The following is a 19,303-nucleotide window of genomic DNA, read 5'->3' as shown; positions in this document are numbered from 1 at the left end:
ATATGACATACCCACCGTTTATTGCTGCAACATGCATTTATCTATACATGCTGTTTTTAGCTCTTGTTCATAGACAAGAAAAACTTATGGGATGGTTTGTTGTCCACCATCCAATGTCCATCTTTCCATTAGAAAAAGTTTCTTATTACTACTTCTCTGAAACTACTTGGAGGAATGCCATGAAACTATACAAACATCCCTCCTAACATGTAGCTGGTCCTAAATGAAAATTGTGCTGCTTAGGCACACAATATGGCTGCCACAGTAGCCATATTGAAAATCTTATTATTGTTACTGTTCAAAGTCATGTCATGTGACTTTCATTAAACAACTTGTTATCATGTCTGGTTGGTCCTAAATGAAAATGGTGTCTGTCCAACATCAACAATGGCCACCACAGAATCCATCATGAAAATCTTATTTCTACTATTCCTCAATGGATGGTCATATCAACATCAGGTTTTCATTAAAAGAACCCTTATTATGTATAGTTGGTCTTTTAAATGAAAATGATGCCAATTTAGACATAAAATAGGACCGCCATTGCAGCCATCTTGAAAATCTTCTTGTTAACATTATTCCTCCTCAAAGTTGTATTCACTTAGGGTTGAAACAGAAGACATCATATGACGTCTGGTTGGGCCTAAATGAAAATCGTTCTGCTCAGACATCCAATAATAGCTGTCACAGAGGCTATCTTGAAAACATTGTTATTGCTACTATTCCTAAATAGATGGTCAAATCAACATGGGATTTTGACTCAAGACTTTTTATGATGTCTAGTTTGTCCTTTAAAAAAAGTAATGTCAACATAGCTCTTGTTATTTTCACCCCACCAGAACAGAAAGCAATATTGACAGGGGATTTTCACAAGAAGATTTCTTATGATGTCTCATTGGTCCTAAATGATAATGGTACTGATCTGATATCCAGTATGGCTGCCATGGCAGTCTTCTTTAAAAACTTGTTAGCACTACTCCTCCTAAATGGAAAGTCACATTAGCATTCAAATTTTGCTGAAGAATTTTTGTAGTGCCCAGTTGGTCTAAAAATAAAAAATGTGCCAGTCTGATATCCAAGAAGGCCATCATAAAAATATTGTAATTACTTCTCATATGTGGGAAATCAACACCAGGAGACACTTATTGTGATATCTAGTGGGTCCTGACTGAAAATCGTACTGATCTGATTTCAGATATGGCTGCCACCACAATGAACATATTGAAAATCTTGTCTGAGTCTCCTGAATGGATGTATCAACATTGGAATAGCAACAAAAACCTTCTAATGGTGTCTAGTTTTTCCAAAATGAAAATGGTGCCATCTTGTATCCAATATGACTGCCATAGTGGCTAATTTGAAAATCTTCTAGCTCAAAAATATCAGAGGTGATTTCTAAATCCAGCAGTTAAAAAAAGAACTGGTCTTATCTTAAATTGCTGGAAATTCTTTTGAAAAGGTACAGCATCAGTCCCTTCAAGGGATTCATTTGTTTTACTTACTGCTATCCCATACATACAATTAAAATTGCAAATGTTGATGTCATTGATTGATAATGGTTAGGCATTATTGTGTTAGTAAATTAGTGCAATTCTTGCTATCCTATGACTAGAAGGCAGTACATTTTTATTATGGGTTGAGAATTAAAGTGAATTTTTAATGTTTAGTGAAAAAAATTACTCTGAATTACTTCTCTTGGACAAACCTCAGCAGACTTGTGAATTGTTTAGTACAGTAAAGAAAGACAACTTTGGTAATATTATACAGTCAAATCACACTGCATGCCAGTGAACAAATGTAATTTATTTTTTCAGCTTTTTTGTGTTTGCATTTTTTATCCACTTAAAGAATTTAATGTGTGAAAAGGATTTGCAAACATATTGCTATCATATATTTTAATTCTAGGGCAAGCTATTACTAGTTAGAAATAAAAAATAAAAAAAACAACTCTGGGAAAACAGTTGTCTGAAAAGAATGGTTGTAATGCTTTTCAAAGCTTCTTATGCTTTTCCTACATTGTTTGCATAAATAAGCTAACTGTTTCAGAATCTGATATTTTCTGGAGGTGTGGACAATTTAATACGAGGTTGGGACCTCCGAAACACTAGACAATGTGCAGTAGAGCTAAGTGGACATCAGTATGCAGTCCGTAGAATTAAAGTAAGAAAATTAAAGAATTAACACGTTCTTTCATTTCAGTCTTTCCATATTATGGTTACTAAAAATAATATGTTATGGCCAGTAAATTCCATTGAATTGTTGAAGCAAACAAAAACCATATTCCATCCAGTTAACTCTCAGCACCAACATATTTAGGAATTCATTGTCTTACTGGATTAGCGGACATTTTTGTTTGTAAAATTTTATTGATTTTCAGTTCCTTTAAGATCTATTTTTCTCATTCTATTTTCCTAAGGTGAGAAAGGCGTCATGCCAGAAATGTCTGCAATGTTTCTTGATTGTTATTTAATTTTTATCAGACTGAAAACAGTGATCTTTATTTACAACTTAGTAGTTCATATAAATTTAACTTCATATGCTCTTACTAATGATGTGAAATATTTTATATGGATTGGGGATATCCCCACCCCAATCAGAATTTTTGGGCAGGAACTTGACAAAACTTTGTACCTGCCCAAAAATTCTGACCCATTGAGCTGTCATACATTACAAATGTTACCCTCCACACTAATATATATGATCAATTCTTTTAGACTCACCTGTTTTAACAGAAATGAGACATCAGTGTTACTCAGTCCAACAGCAACAAATTAGTTATGGTATTATACAAGTTCTCTAGTATGGCTCTAGTTATATGGTCTGAGGAGCTGACATAGGGTTTTGGACTCATTTTTGTATGGCCATTGCTCTATGCTCTTTGAGGAGTTGACATAGGGTTTTGGACTCATTCCAGTATGGCCATGTTCTGTGCTCTTTGAGGAATTGACATAGGGTTTTGGACTCATTCTAGTATGGCCTTTGTTCTATGCTCTTTAAGGAGTTGACATAGGATGGGACTCATTCCACTATGGCCATTGTTCTGTGCTCTTTGAGTAGTTGACATAGGGTTTTGGACTCATTCCAGTATGGCCATTGCTCTGTGCTCTTTTAGGAATTGACATAGGGTTTTGGACTCATTCTAGTATGGACATTGTTCTATGCTCTTTGAGGAGTTGACATAGGATTTTGGACTCATTCCAGTATGGACATAGTTATATGCTCTGAGGAGTTGACATAGGGTTTTGGACTCATTCCAGTATGGCCATAGTTCTGTGATCTTTGAGGAATTGACGTAGGGTTTTGGACTCATTCCAGTATGGCCATAGTTCTGTGCTCTTTGAGGAATTGACAGAGGGTTTTGGACTCATTTTAGTATTGCCATTGTTCTATGCCTTTTAGGAGATGATATAGGGTGGGGCTCATTCCAGTATGGCCATAGTTCTGTGCTCTTTGAGGAGTTGACATAGGGTTTTGGATTCATTCTAGTATGGCCATTGTTCCTGTGCTCTTTGAGGATTTGACATAGGGTTTTGGACTCATTCCAGTATGGCCATAGTTCCTATGCACTTTGAGGAGTTGATGTTGGGTTTCTGCAACAATTTCTACAAACACCTATCATTATTGCAACAGTTTCTAGTCACTTAATGTTCGTGCAACAGTTTCATACAGACTTTGATAGTACCAGTTTCTACAGACACCTATTGATAGTGCAACAGTTTCCACAGACTCTGTTTGTGCAAGTTTCTACAGACACCTGTCATTATTGCAACAGTTCCTACTGACACTTAACGTTAGAGCATCAGTTACTACACATTCTGTTAGTGCAGGTTTCTACAGACACCTATTGCTAGTGCACCAGTTTCTGCAGACATCTATCATTATTGCAAGTTCTTACAGACACTTTATTGTTAGTGTAAGTTTCTACAGACACCTATCATTATTTCAACAGTTTCTACAGACACCTATCATTATTGCATCAATTCATACAGACACCTAGTGTTATTGCAACAACTTCTATATACACCCATCATTTATTGCAACAATTTCTGGGGGCCCCGAGTGGCCAAGTGGTCTAAAGTGCTCTCCGTTACAGATCACTGCCATCTCATCTGTCTGCATTGGTTCGAGTCTCAGATTCAGCTAATGTGGGTATGTGAGAAAGCTTGCCAGTAGCTTCTTGTGGGTCGGTGGTTCTTTTCGGGGTTTTCCCTGGTTCTTCCTCCACCATTAATACTGGCTGCCATGTATAGCCTATTGTGTGCTGAAAAATGGCATTAAACCCTACAACAACAACAATTTCTACAGACACCTATCATTATCACATCAGTTTATACAGACACCTAGTGTTATTGCAATAATTTCTATATACACCCATCATTTATTGCAACAATTTCTACAGACACCTATCATTATTGTAACAGTTTCTACAGTCACTTAATGTTAGTGTAATAGTTTAATACAGACATTGATAGTGCAAGTTTCTACAGACACCTATTGATGGTGCAGTTTCTACAGACTCTATTAGTGCAAGTTTCTACAGACACCTATCATTATTACAACCATTCCTACAATGTTAGTGCAAGTTTCTACAGACACTTTTAGTGCAAGTTTTTACAGACACCTATTGCTAGTGCAACAGTTTCTGCAGACACCTTCATTATTGCAAGTTTCTGCAGACATTTATTGTTAGTGCAACAGTTTCTACAGACACCTATCATTATTGCAACAGTTTCTAAAGACGCCTATTGTTAGTGCAGCAGTTACTACAGACTCCCCCAAAATGTTCATTTGAAGAAGGATATCTGCAGTATTTGATAAAATGAGCATAAATATTTCACATTACCTTCATTAATACATTTTTAAAAAAGAACAAAGTTGCCTTTCTGTGGAACTGTACATAATAGCAAGGTAATGTCAATTTGCCTTTCCATGGGACTGTACAAAATAGGATCAAAATGTCAGTTTTTGTACAGTATTGGCATAACTTTTGTTGATTCTTTATTTTAAGTAACAATGGTATGAGTAAAACACAAAGATATTTGACAGTTATGGATTCCACCAATGATCCTACCAAAATAATACATCTGTAATTTGTTGTTTTTAAAACAGGTGGCTCTTTTGATTTCAGTATGAAAAGATTGCCTTATTTACTCTTTATTTTACCTCTAGAAGTTGTCAAGTAGAATTCCATCCTTTTGTTATAAATAGATAAAATTTGTAAAATTTGCATGTAGAAAGAAACTGTATTTTCTAATTTTTCACTTATATGTAAAATTCTGCAAAAGTTTCATGCATAATAAAGTTATTAAACTTTTTTCACAGGCATATCCTTTCGATGGTCAGATTCTTGGATCTTGTTCATATGACTTTACTGTCAGGTGCGTATCAAACACAACTGTATTTTTTTATACTTTAAACCTATACAACCAGTCAAGAATTTTTCAGCATCTAACCTGAAGAGTACACCTGTTGTTTTCTCAAATCATTGTTGTTTTAGTGCAGTGGAATCGGTGTAATGTGAAAGGGACAAGTTATTTAAGTCATACTTTTCAGTAAGCAATCATAATCAGTGTGAAATCCATTGTATCAATTTTATAATAGATTACATTTTTCCTGGATATGAAATACTCCGATGTGTTTAGATTGGTTCTGCATAAATTAACAGAACTATTACTATGTTATCACAATTACAGTTTAATATTTTTTCAGACTGTGGGACATACGTCAGCCCCATCATGTAGACTGTATCCAACATCACAAAGAATTTGTGTATGGACTAGATTTTAATGTGCACAAACCAGGACTGGTTACAGACTGTGGATGGGATGAACTAGTACATGAGTACTCACCCCAGTGTCTGCTGCCAAGGTGATATTTGAGCTAGTCATATGAACTGAGAAGATGAATTTATCTGTGAATACACAAAAATTGTCTGTTATAGGAATAGGTGTGTATTCCTTCACTTAATCCAAGGAATGAGCTTGGTCTTTTTCTGAGACGCAAATTAATTGAATTCATTCCTGGAATCAGACATGTGAATAGTTTACTTTTTTTCAGGATAATGAACTTTTGTATTATTATATACCATTTCTATGAATTTCACAGTAGGCTGTACTCCAGAGTATGAGTAAGATTTAATAAAATGTAGGATTCCAAAGAAGAAGCAATAGTAGTACAGGATATAATATACAGTGCAACCCCACTATAATGTACCCCACTATAACATGAATTCGGATATAACGCGATCATGGCGTGGCTTCCAAAATTCTTATATCCATTCACACATGAGCAAATATTTTTTGTTCAAAGTGCATGAAATAGCGTATAAAAAATGTATTATCATTATGGGGAAGAGATCGCATATGAATTCAAATTTAATATGATCATGGCGTGGTTCCTGAAATTTTAAATACATATTTACATGTATTTTTCTTCTACCAGGAACTTTTTTATTTTAAGTACGAGAAATAGTCTGTAAAATGTTTATTATCATTTTGGGGAAGAGTTCATGTATGAGTTTTAATATAATACAATCATGGCATAGCTTCTAAAATTTAGCAGTATCACCAGGTTTTTTAAGTGTTATGCCAAAATAAACATCATCAGAAATGTTACTTATTACTGGTCCACAAGTAAAGCCAGTAAGTAGTCTTTGTGATTGTCTTCAGTTAATTCTGGCTGAGTGGTCTAAAGTGCTCTCCGTTACGGATCACTGCCATCTCATCTCTGTCTGCGTTGGTGTCTTGGATTTGGCCAATGTTGGTATGTGAGAAGCTTGCCAGTAGCTTCTCGTGGGTCAGTGGTTCTTTCCGGGGTTTTCCCGGGTTCTTCCTCCACCATTAATACTGGCCGCCCTGTATAGCCTATCGTGTGCTGAAAAATGGTGTTAAACCCCACAACAACAACAACAATTAATTCTGTATACAATCGTTGCTCAAACAATAGCCAACATGTTTCTTCTTTGACAACATGCACAACCAAGCAGCAGACAATGCAGTGATTGATACAAGATTCTCACAGTTTAATAAACATCAAAATACAAAAGCCGCCAACATGTTTGCTGAGCTTGGCAGTGTTATCAGACACAATCAGAGGACCGGTAAATAATGTCCACTTTATTAGCTGGAAATTGAAAGGGTATGAAATTGTACATGTGTTCAGCTTAAAAATCTTTATAAAAGTATTTTTCACATGTTTCTTTCGATATTCACAAAATCTTAAGTAAAAGTCATATGCAAGCTGAAAGCATGTGTTGCTTGTTAATTATTCTTGTTGTAGTCATTCAAATGAATTGGTGTACAAGTGTTAATTATTTGAAATTTACAATGGATAAAGGTACACGGAAACAAATATGATACAATATAGCAATATGAAATTTGTACAGACACCGTTCATAGACCCTGGAACATAATCAACCATACATGTGCTTCGTCTTTCGTAACCTAATTTTGCTGTTAATTTTTCCCATTGAATTCAGACACATAATGATCTGTGGCAAAATTACTGAATATTTTAAATGTGTGTGCAGTTTTTCAATGGAATTACATGCATTATGGATGAACTGCATGCCAGGATGGCACGATAGTAAATGGTGTTGATATCCTGTTCATGATATACATTAGACATGAATAAACGTGTGTGCCAATGTGTTGTTCTCTGAAAAAAGTAAAATACTGTAAAACCCCACATTAATGCGACCCCACTATTAACGTGTTCCAATATTTTTTCCCCAAATATTGCATTATAGCAGGGTTCCACTGTAAAATGATTTTAAAAATATTCCAAAATAGCACTTCATCTTTTAATTTCAAATAAATGAAAATGATCTGGAATTTATAAGAAATTCACAAAAAATGTACATGAAATGCAGTGATTGAGTATGATGGATGTGGGCTTTTTTTCTTAGTGGTGGTGACAGTTCTGTTGAAGTTTAAGCTTGTTTTAAAATTGTTTCACATTCCACAAGTTCAAACAACTTAAATGTTGCACTTTTGTTGTCTCAGATAATGGTATGTCATGTGGTCATTGAGGTGAATGATACCAGAGAAATTATGCCAATTAAGGATGATTTGTTATTATTACATACAGACAAAACTGATATGACATTCATTACAACAAAATATGCCTGTTCCAACAGAAAATTGAATGGAACAACTATATTTAATGCAAAATTGATCTTTTTAACAGGGCTTCTGACTTAGATGGCAACGTTCTAATAGGAGATGTGAATATTTCCTTTATGCATTGTTCTTTAATCAAAGATGTCATTCATTTACACTTTACATTATGTGAATTCCTCTGCAGATAATATTTAAACATTTCTAGAAAAATTAGACTAAATAAAGGAACATATGTAGAAGAATTTTTAAATAATTGTAATTATATTACATATGACGTATAGATCCCTGTTATTTTTCTCATTAATACATACTGGTTTGATGACAATAACAATAACTTCCTGGAATAAAGGCATGGCCTTTGCAACAAATGATTCATTATTATGACACATTGGCTGGAAACTTGATTTTCATTGCAAGTGTTGACTGTCAGAGTTGATCAGATCATTTTTTCATCCACCTGTCCAGTTTCAGAAAATTTACTAGTCCCGCATACCTTTTAACTTGTCCCAAAAAGTTAAACACTTGCCTAGATTCACTTAGATGCATGGATTTTTTAATTCATAGAAAGAATAAAAGAAATATATGTGCAGCAGATTTATTTCTTCAAAGGTCTTAAATTGCTCAAAACGATTGGTGAAAGTATTCATTTTGTTACTTTAGTTATATATGTTCTAAAAAGCTGGACTTGCATGAATGTACGTCGGCCACCTGTACCAGCACTATGGCAGATGTTGATAGCTGTGTCTGTGATAATATTTATAATAACTGCAAAATGTCTTTCCTTCAGTCAATGAATTCCTGCCATAGATAATTATCAACCCAATGTGATTGAAAATTTCTTTATCTCTTAGTTTTGTTATATTTAACATTTTTGTGCCAGAGTCTGGCTCATGTCTGTTTGGAGAAATAGTTACTTCAGTCTTAGTGGCAGCCTTACATTTTATCCCTCCACGTTCAATCAGTTTTTCTTCTCTGAATCGTCCATATTACCTTCCTTGCAAGAATAATTTAGTAAACTTGTTTTATCATCACAGCAAAGATCAACACACATTACAACTATTTCTAAAGTGATCACAATATACATTGTGTCAATTAAATGTAAACAGTTTCCTAATTAGCATATTTGTTTAACTTCATATGCAATATATTACACATGAACAAGTGATTCTCAGTATAATCGATGAATTGATTGTATGATTTAATCATTTAATAATGGAATCTGACACTAATGTTGGTATAATGGCCGTTTGATTATAATGACTTGCTTGACTGAAATCAATGGGTGATCAGTTTATGAATATCAGGATTGAGTAAACGCATGGTAACAAGGCCATTTAAACACTGCTAGCTAATTGTTCTGGTTTTATTTGTCTTAAGTGTTTTATTAATTTAGTTGCTTATTCCCAGTATGCAGTCAAGGGGTAAATGGAACACCACATGCAATAGTTATCAATAACCACTTCAGGTAGGTGGAATATATTACAGGAAGTGAACAAATAAATGATATGAAACAGTCAGTACATCTGGAGGACACGACTTGCCAGGTAAAGATAGATAAAGTGCTTAAAGCATGAACATTAGCACTGGCACAAATTGTATTAAAATAGGACCAAAATATTTGTCCCAGACTAGCAACTTGGAAATATTTTACTTGTCCAACTTCAAAAATGAACAGTTGGAGACACCAGGCTACTATGGAATTTCATCTGCCTTGACTATACATCCATATTTATTATAATTCTCATATACAACATCAGGTCCGTCAGTTGAATAAATGTTATATGAATATCAGTTATGATTCAAAACACATGTACAACATAATTTATTATTAAGTGCAGAAACAGTGCTCAAGTTTTGGAAAGTTATAGGTCCAGACCCAACAATCTTGATATTACTTGACAAAAATAAAAACAACAGTAAATTCTTATTTACTTGACAAAAATAAAAACAACAGTAAATTCTTATTCATAGAAAACTTCGCATATATTTATTTTATTTGTATAACATTCCATTTCTTTAAGTGTTCTCATTTGGAGTCACAGATAGTTTCGTTAGTAGTTGTTTTCATTTATTTAATCAGTTATGATAACAAAATCCTATTGTAAAATAAACTGAATGCTATAAAAATGAATTTCCAAGATACAGCCCCAATACCAAGTCTTATCAAATTTAAATTAGAGCTTTCACAAACAGACTGAATGATTTATTTCCACTTTAATTGTACACAATCTAAGAATTCAGACATAAAATCCAGTTTACATATAAAAGCATGAAGAGATCTGGATCTGTGGTTTATCTATCTCAAAGATTACCTTTATGGGACAAAAGAAAAAATAGATTTTTCACTGTAGAAAGGATAAATTTTCAATGGTGATAAGATGGAAATACATACACTATATAGTTTTCTTATAGAGAGGAAAATGAGAATACTTAAGGAAATTAAGCTTTCCCCTTTATTTTATTTCATTATTCAACATGTGTAACATCATACATGTGTAACTGACCAATCAGATCCCTCTGTGCATGAGTCATAGTTCCACTGGTACTATCTACAGGCATCTACCTCTTTGATACCACTCTGTGTTAAGACATCACAACAGTCATTTGTATATAATAAAGGTATTGTTAGTTAGAACACGGTATCTCATGTTTTAATGCAATAACACAACATGGTGTCAGAAGTGATCATAATTGGAATAGCACATGGATTGTAAATGGATATTTTGAAACAGTAACTTTACAATCCACCGAAGATTTTGCACGAATTAAAAACCTTTAAAACGTTGACAATTCTGCATACAAACTTAATACCTTCGAAATGGATCTTTCCGGCGTGCCAACCCCTACCATGGACTGGGACAATTCCAACCATACCACATCATGGGCTAAATTCCAACAACACTGTGAATCAATATTTAATGGACTGATGAGTAGAAGAAGTGATGTGGTCAAACCCAACTACATTCTACTTTGGGTAGGAGACAAAGGTAGAGATATTTTCAACAGATGGATTCTGACAGATGAAGATAAAAAGGACCCATGAATGCTCTTTACAAAATTCAAACATCAGTGCAACCAAAATTAAATCTGGTCTTTGCCAGATTCAAGTTTAACCAACAAATTCAAGGCTCCAGGACAATAGACCAATATGTGACTTCACTGAAACTCTTGGCCAAGGACTGTCTCTTCAAAGATGAAGACAACATGATTCATGATAGAATTGTTTTCGGGGTATCGTCATCAAGAATACGAGAAAAACTTATCAGTGAAGGTGAAAAGCTGACCTTGGAAAGGACTATTAACATCAGTCAAAGCCATGAATATGCCCAGAAGCAGCTCCAGACCATGTCTGCATAAGCTAGACTCGAAGTGCATGCGACAATTCAATGACAGGCAAAGACAAATAACTACAGCCGAAGAAGAAATGGACCATGTCTTTCAGACATAGCGTCAACGCTACCTGTGGACACTGCAGATACAAATCACATTCAAGCCAGGACAAGTGCCCTGCAAAAGAAATGACTTGCAATAAGTGTCATAAACTCAATCACTTTGAGAAAGTCTGTAGATCAAAAATGGTCAGTGTGATAAACAATGAACATCAAAACAAGGATTTATATATTGACTGTAAAAAGGGATATAATTGCCAATGGCCAGGTGTATGTGGTGATAGAGGTAGGACCCAATTGAGTTTCTCTTGATTTTAAACTGGATACTGGCTTTCAAGTTAACATCATACCCTCGCATATATTCAAAAAGCTAGGCATAAAGCATCCCCTTCAACCTACATTAAACACATTATCTGCATATGACGGCAAATTATTGAGTACAATGGGTACAGTCAATCTCACATGTAAACACACTGAACGTAAACATGAACTTGAGTTAAAACAAAAGCACCACCTATACTTGGTTTACAATCTTGTATGGAGTTCGGCTTAGTTAAATTTACATACACAGATATCAAATTTACAATGTAACAAGAGTACGCCCCTCACTAAGGCATTTGTTCTCAAGGAATATGCCGAAGTCTTCAGTGGCATAGGTCTTTTCCCAGTGGAATGTACAATACACATTGACCCCAAGACTACACCTGTAGTGCACCCTCCATGGCAAGTACCTGTCGCACTTCAAGACAGACTCAAAACTGAACTTATGGTAAATGAAAATATTATTGCCCCGGTTACATCACCTACAGCATGGGTAAATTCTATGATTGTCATAGATAAGCAATCTCATAAACTAAGTGTATGTCTCAACCCACAAGCTCTAAATAGAGAAATTTTGCGTCCACATTACCCTATGCTCACATTAGACGAATCCTACCCCAATTATCAGGTGCAAAATACTTCACCAAATTGGATGTATGGTCAGGATATTGGGCAATAAAACTCTCACTCTTCATACCTCACAACTTTCAACGCCCCTTATGGATGTAACTGTTTCTTGCATCTCCCATTCGGTTTGAAATGATCTCAGGATGAATTCCAAAGGCAGATCAATGAGAGTTTTGAAGGTTTATGTTCCCATTTGCGACAATATACTACTTTTCGGACAAGCTCACAACAAACTTGATACAAATTTGAGATATGTTCTCAAACGTTCCCTCTGAAAAGGAAACCGGCTAAATTAGGAAAAACTAGAAGTAGGTGTCACAGAAGTACAGTACTTTGGGCACATTCTTTCAGCAGATGGTATTCAACCTGACCCTGCCAAGGTAGCAGTGGTCAGAGAAATGGAACCCTCTCATAATCACGCAGAGTTAGAAACCATTCTTGGCATGGTTACCTACTTGTCCAAATTTGCCCCAAATTTGGCAGAGGTCACTAGTCTGTTAAGACAAATGTTAGTGAAAGACATAGAGTTTTCATGGGACTCTCCACAAGTAGACGCATTTCAAAGGGTCAAAGACATAATTACTATAAGCATGGGACCTGTTCTGTCCTATTTTGAACCTAATAAACCAATGACTTTGCAAGTTGACACGTCAGAATATAGGCTCGGTGCCTCCCTAATGCAAGATGATAAGCCCGTGGTTTATGCATCAAAATCCTTAACTACAACTGAAATTAATTATGCTCAGATAGAGAAAAAAACGTTCACTATACTGTTCGGATGCAAACGTTTCCATCAATCCATCAATATGTATACATGAAGAAGGTCAACATTCAAACTGACTGCCTTCCACTTGTCTCTGTAATGAAAAAGCCCCTCTATGCAGCCCCCCACAACCACAATGCATGTTTTTTTTGCTACTGCAGCATTATGACCTAGAGATAAAACATTAACAAGGTAAGAACATACCTGTAGCAGACGACAAACTCTTCTGTAAGTTCTTATCTGATACAAACCCCACCTTATCTGAAGTTATAGAAATGCATGTGCATATGGTGTTATCAGCATTACCTGTATCTGATCGTAAGAAGGAAGGAATTCAATCTTTCACTGAACAAGACCCTCAACTGATCATACTGAAACAGGTCATAATTGAAGGTTGGCCTGAAAAGAGGTCAAGCTGTCAATCAGAGATAATTGACTACTGGAATTATAGAGATACACTTTCAGTTGTAGATGGGTTAATCTTGAAAGGTCAAAAAATAGTCATACCACAAGTCCTCAGGCAGAAAATGATAGAAAATGTACATTCAGGACATTTAGGTATTGAGAAGTGTCTGAAAAGAGACAGAGATGTCTTGTTTTGGCCAAGAATCTCAGTTGACATTTCTGCTCATGATATCTGGTTTTCACCAGCACAATTGTTGATGGGGAGACAACTCTGATCAATTCTCACAACAACCCACAAAAAATTAATCCCCAAAACATCCATCACCGCTGAGGTAAAAAGAAAATTACACTTCGCAAGAAAAAAAACAGAATTATTATAATAAAAGTGCAAAACCACTAAAGCTACTTAAGAAAGGGGAATCAACCAGAGCAGTTCAAAAGTCAAAACTGGGAACCTGCCGTTATAATAAGAAAACACAGTGAAAGGTCATACTCAGTTCGCACCAAAGATGGTACCATTTATCATCACAATACATGTCAGCTCATGTAAACTAATGAAACACACCCCCTGCAATGTAATATAAATGGGCCCTTTTTTCAGACTGAAAACAATGTGTACAGCTGTTATCACTTCCCGCAAAGGCCAATAAATCAATTTCACAATCAATGGAATCTCAGTGTTTCAGCCAAAGTACGCCTGAGCCTGATGCAACAATCCCACAAGATTGTCAGCAAAGCGGATACTGCACACATTCTGGATGGTGGGTAAAACCAAAGGTAATGGAGTCAATGTAATATCAGTTCCTAAAACCTGTACATATCCTGGATAAGAAACAGTTGTGAAATCCTGTACTCACAGATAAGAGAGACGCAGCTAATACAACAGTCATTAGTGTAGCACAATGTATGGTTTTGTTGATAAACACAGACAGTGATCCATAATAAGGACCAGCAGTGTACATTAAATAGCAATCAAACAAGCAACAGGATCTTTAAAAAATGTACAATGCATTCTCAGTCTGTCTCAGAGACTTATTCTCTGATCACTGTTATCAAAGAAGCACTTGATTTTGATATATTAGCTATAATGGCTCATGATTAATTTAGACAGCTTATTAAAAGTTTATTAAAACCTTTTCTTTGTAAGAAGAGAGATGTAACATTATACATGTGTAACTGACCAATCAGAACCCTCTGTGCATGAGTCATAGTTCTACTGGTACTATCTACAGGCATCTGCCTCTTTGATACCACTCTGTGTTATGACCTCACAGTAGTTGTTTGTATATATTAAGTTATTAATAGTTAGAACACAGCATCTCATCTTATGTTTTAATGCAATAACATAACAACATGTGTACCAATTATTACACTTTATTTTATGCCACTTTATAAGTTTCTCACAGCTACCGTATTTACCGCATATGTTGGAACACGTTAAAATAATTAATTTTTTTCCCTGTCCCAGAACATATGGTGAAACATTTTTTCACTTTAGTCATATGTCCCAAGACTTAAGAAACAAAATAAATTTGTGCTGCATTTGTGCTCCCCCCTCCACTGCACATTGCAATAAAATAGTTAAATAAAACGCTTAACTGATAATTAAAAGAAAGAAACTAACCATGTGTTATCATTTATTCCTTTTTTCAACACGAGCGTTATATAATAAAATATTTCCACGAAATCCGTATAAGTGGCATAGGCTTCCATACTGTAGCGTGTATCAATTATGTCCGATACCACACACCACGTTGTTCATTGACATGAACATTGAGAAACAGTTGTGTGTGGTTGTGCTTAAAGGTTTGAACATGTTATCCGACTGAAAACTGATGCCAACAAAATCGCAAACAAGTGGGAAATAGTCAACCGATATCTTAAAGACGCCATACACGCATGGCACAGTGTTGGGTGGAAAATAACCAAGATTGAATTATATCCAGGTCTACTGTATGACAGTATGTCGCAAATAAAAATCATCATTTGAAAACACATTCACTTAAGTGCAAGTGACAATCTTTTCACCAGCTCGGGTTACAAAATTATCCATACTATTTACCCCCAGACATCAATGCTCCTTTGTATTAACTGTAACCACATATGCCAAGCACATAGAAGCCCTGGTGATGAATAAACACGACTGGCAGCAAGCAGTTAACTCCTTTTTTGAACCTACTGACAGGACATCAAAGACAAAAGGTTATTTTTATTACAAAGCAAGCCGATCTCAGAAGCCAACTTCGGTTACTTTTTTGTGTGTAAAGGGTATCAATACAAAGGTTATTTTATTGCAAAGCAAGCCGACATCGGAAGCTGACTATTGATTTTGTGAAGTGAGCCGATTTTTTAAAAAAAAATTTTAAATATACAAAGCTGGTCGAGATATGTAAGTAAACTTGGTATCATTTTCACCTGTATTCATGGGAATTTCGAAAATAAATTGAAACAATGGAACAAATTTTCAAGTGACACAATATAGTGCTTTGTGCACAGATGTCTATGACCCAGCAATATTTGGAGAAAATAAAATCATGTGATGAATTCTTGAAGGCCAGAAGAGAAGCAAACAATTTCGCAAACAAGAGGGAAATAATCAACCGATACATTGAAGACAACTGCCGTTCACGCATGGCACGGTGTTAGGTGCAAAATAGCCAAGATTAATTTATATCCAGATCTACCGTTTGACAGTATCTAGCAAATAAAAATCGTTATTTGAAAACACATTCACTTGAGTGCAAGTGACAATCTTTTCACCGACGCAGGTTACAAAAGTATCATTACTATTTACCCCCAGACATCAGTGCACATTTGTATTAATTATTACTACATATGCCAAGCACATAGAAACACTGGTGGTAAATAAACAACTGGCAGCCAGCAGTAAACTTCTTCTTTGAACTTACCGACAGGACATCAAAGACAAAGGTTATTTTTATTACAAAGCAAGCCAACGTCAGAAGCCAACTTTGGACTCGGAACCGATTTTTTAAAAAGGATATCAATACAAAGGTTATTTTATTGCAAAGCAAGCTGACCTCAGAAGCCGACTATGGATTCTTTTAAGTGTGCCGATTTTTTATTTTTTAGCTTTGATTTACAAAGACAGTCGAGATATGGAAGCTAATTTTGGTTAATTTTCACCACTATTCACGAAAATTTTGAAAATAAAGTGAAACAATGGAACAGTTTTTAAAGTTACACAATATAGTGCTTCGTGCGCGAACATTGATGACCCAGCATCATCCAGAAGATTTGGAGAAAATAAAATCACGTGATGAATTCGTGAAGGCCAGAAGAGAAACATCATTTTGCTGACAATATGATCATTAACATGGATGAAACTCTAGTGTACTTTGATCGCATTCCTGGATGGACTGACGATAAGATGAGTGTCAGAAGTGTGAGAATTAGCAAGACTAGTGCAGATTTGAAAAAATCTGACTTTTGTCCATGCAGTTTCCGCTTCAGGTGGTGTGTTGTCTCTAACAATTTTTCACGGTATGAGAAAGCTAAAAAAAAATATTAACGTATTGAAAGAATGGCTCGTATATGTGCAGGAGAAGGGTTGTGTTGATGAGATGCTGCTGCAGTGGATTAAAGAGTTTTATTTCAAGTACACAGTTTTATATTTTTTATAATAAAATTTCAGCTGGAGTGCAATTTCCGACATGTAATTTTCGAATGATTTAAAAGGTGTCCCACAACTTACGACTCGAAAATAATGATGTGTCCCAGAACATACAGTGCACAAAAAATTACTTTTAAAATTATTTAATGGTGTCCCAACAAATACGGTAAATACCTTTTCCTTTCAACAGCTTAGATGTTGATAAGTTGTGATCTCTAATGTGGAGGAAACCAAAAAACATAGATAAAACCACTGACCTAGGTAGATGGCTACCTGTTCTTGCACATGCCAAAACCAGGAATCAGATCTGGAACTGCTGTGGTGCAAAGCAAGTTTGTAACCACCGTACTACCCAGATTCTGCTGCACTAGATGCAAAATTCACAGACAAGACATTAATAGGCAACTAAACTTTATAGATGTTTACAGCAGGAATGCAAAGCAGAATCTTTACCAGTGGTTCTATTGAGTTGTTTTTGTTTTTCAACCATAGCTCTTCTGAAATTTTAATCAGTCCTCATCTGTTTTACTATCTTTAGGTTTTTCCCACACAGCAGCAAAGTAAACTATGCCATCATCCACATAACTATTGACAACCTTGACAAGGACATTTTTCCTCATGCTTTCCTTCATCTCATATAGAAAGCCAAAACGGGAAAGATCATGACGCTGTAAAACAACACTGTTATCATCAGAACACCAGACTGCACTCACTTTTGGTACATCTTTTCCTGTATAGAATTTCACATAAATTAGTCCATGGTTTTCTTTGGCCTGTCTGTTAAGCTCATATAGGAAATTTTCAACAGATATATTTAACCACGATATTACCTTAGGAATTGTATATTTCCTTAGGTCATAAATGCTTGATACTGCAATTATACCCTGTGTTTCTACAACAGACTGAGATCGAAGTATGTATCCTTCACTATAATAAACTTCTTTAATTTTCTCATGCAAGACAAGATTTTCAGTGTAAACAACCCTCTGAGAAATGGGATCACCTGTTTTGGCTACCAAAATATGTAAGATCTCACTGCAAAAGACATAAGATTCTAATAAAGATATAAAGAAACCATTCTGTTTAATTTTTGTCACATAATCATCCAGATCTTTGGCATGTACATCAGCATAAAAACACCAATCACACTCACTTCTGTCACAGATGACACTGAAGAACACTTGTTCCAAGTGAGACAGAGAGTTGATACAGGTAATTATGAAACCCTTTTCCTTCACAGTTTCAAAATACTTGTAAAATAAGTCATGTGAAAGAAAAATTCTAACACACTGGGTGTTGTTTAATGATGTAATAATATATTCCTCATCTGAACTTTTCATATGAACACAATATCCATCTGGTTGGGCATATAAGGTTGAAAGAGCATACTTTATCAGGCCATTCAAATCCATATCTTTGGACCAAGCATTAAGCAGAAATGCCCATGTGAATCCATTCCGAAAATGATAAAGAGTTGCAGAGGTCCCTTCCATTACTCCTGTGTGGCCGTAAGTTTGTCCACTGTCTTCTGTGTCAAGACCAAGACCATACCAGGTCTTCCCAAGTTCATAAGCAGGCCTTTCCAACATAGATGCTATAGAATCAGCATTTAAAATATGAGGACATGATAAACTATGGTTGAGACTGTCAAGTATTTTTGCCAGGTCTCCTGACGATGCCACCCACCCACCATATGAGCCTGTTGTCTCCATGAAGAATGATCCATATTGAGGTTGTACTAAACCCTGTTGAGGTAATACAGATGGTAACACTCGTGGATCCCTGTTGTTGAAGTATTCCACCTAAAATAATAAATAAATAATACTAGTCTAGACTTTATAATGTACACTGTTATTGTGTTTGAAACATTACCAAATTGATCAAAAAGGTCCCATGCTGCACATACAATAGCATACAGTAAATCAAAACTAGCAAAATGAATGTAATTCCAAAAACTATTTTGATCACTACTGCATGTAATTACATAGACAAGACCATTATCTCTTGAAGACTTTGTACAATTTACTTACTGATTTAGAATAAA

General features: G+C 35.3%; 2 protein-coding genes across 5 annotated transcripts in view; one reads left to right on the top strand and one right to left on the bottom strand.

Annotated features, from left to right (window-relative positions):
* LOC149786672 (peroxisomal targeting signal 2 receptor-like) overlaps positions 1–8,709 on the top strand; it is a 33,700-nt gene extending 24,991 nt beyond the window's left edge. For both annotated transcript variants that reach the window (XM_089977207.1, XM_089977208.1), the window contains exons 7-9: positions 2,047–2,160; positions 5,323–5,378; positions 5,710–8,709. In XM_089977207.1, coding sequence (XP_089833333.1) covers positions 2,047–2,160; positions 5,323–5,378; positions 5,710–5,872 — 333 coding nt within the window. In that variant the 3' untranslated portion in view covers positions 5,873–8,709. The remainder of the gene's footprint in view (positions 1–2,046; positions 2,161–5,322; positions 5,379–5,709) is intronic.
* Positions 8,710–10,559: 1,850 nt separating this feature from the next.
* Positions 10,560–19,303, bottom strand: part of LOC149786671 (uncharacterized) — a 28,433-nt gene continuing 19,689 nt past the window's right edge. For all 3 annotated transcript variants that reach the window (XM_089977204.1, XM_089977206.1, XM_089977205.1), the window contains one exon: positions 10,560–19,061. In XM_089977204.1, coding sequence (XP_089833330.1) covers positions 17,769–19,061 — 1,293 coding nt within the window. In that variant the 3' untranslated portion in view covers positions 10,560–17,768. The remainder of the gene's footprint in view (positions 19,062–19,303) is intronic.

The sequence above is a fragment of the Sinohyriopsis cumingii genome, chromosome 12 (assembly GCF_028554795.1).
Source record: "Sinohyriopsis cumingii isolate HCF-2022 chromosome 12, ASM2855479v2, whole genome shotgun sequence".
Classification (NCBI taxonomy): domain Eukaryota; kingdom Metazoa; phylum Mollusca; class Bivalvia; order Unionida; family Unionidae; genus Sinohyriopsis; species Sinohyriopsis cumingii.
The sequence above is the reverse complement of the archived record's forward strand: the minus strand, read 5'-3'. Positions and strand labels throughout refer to the sequence as shown.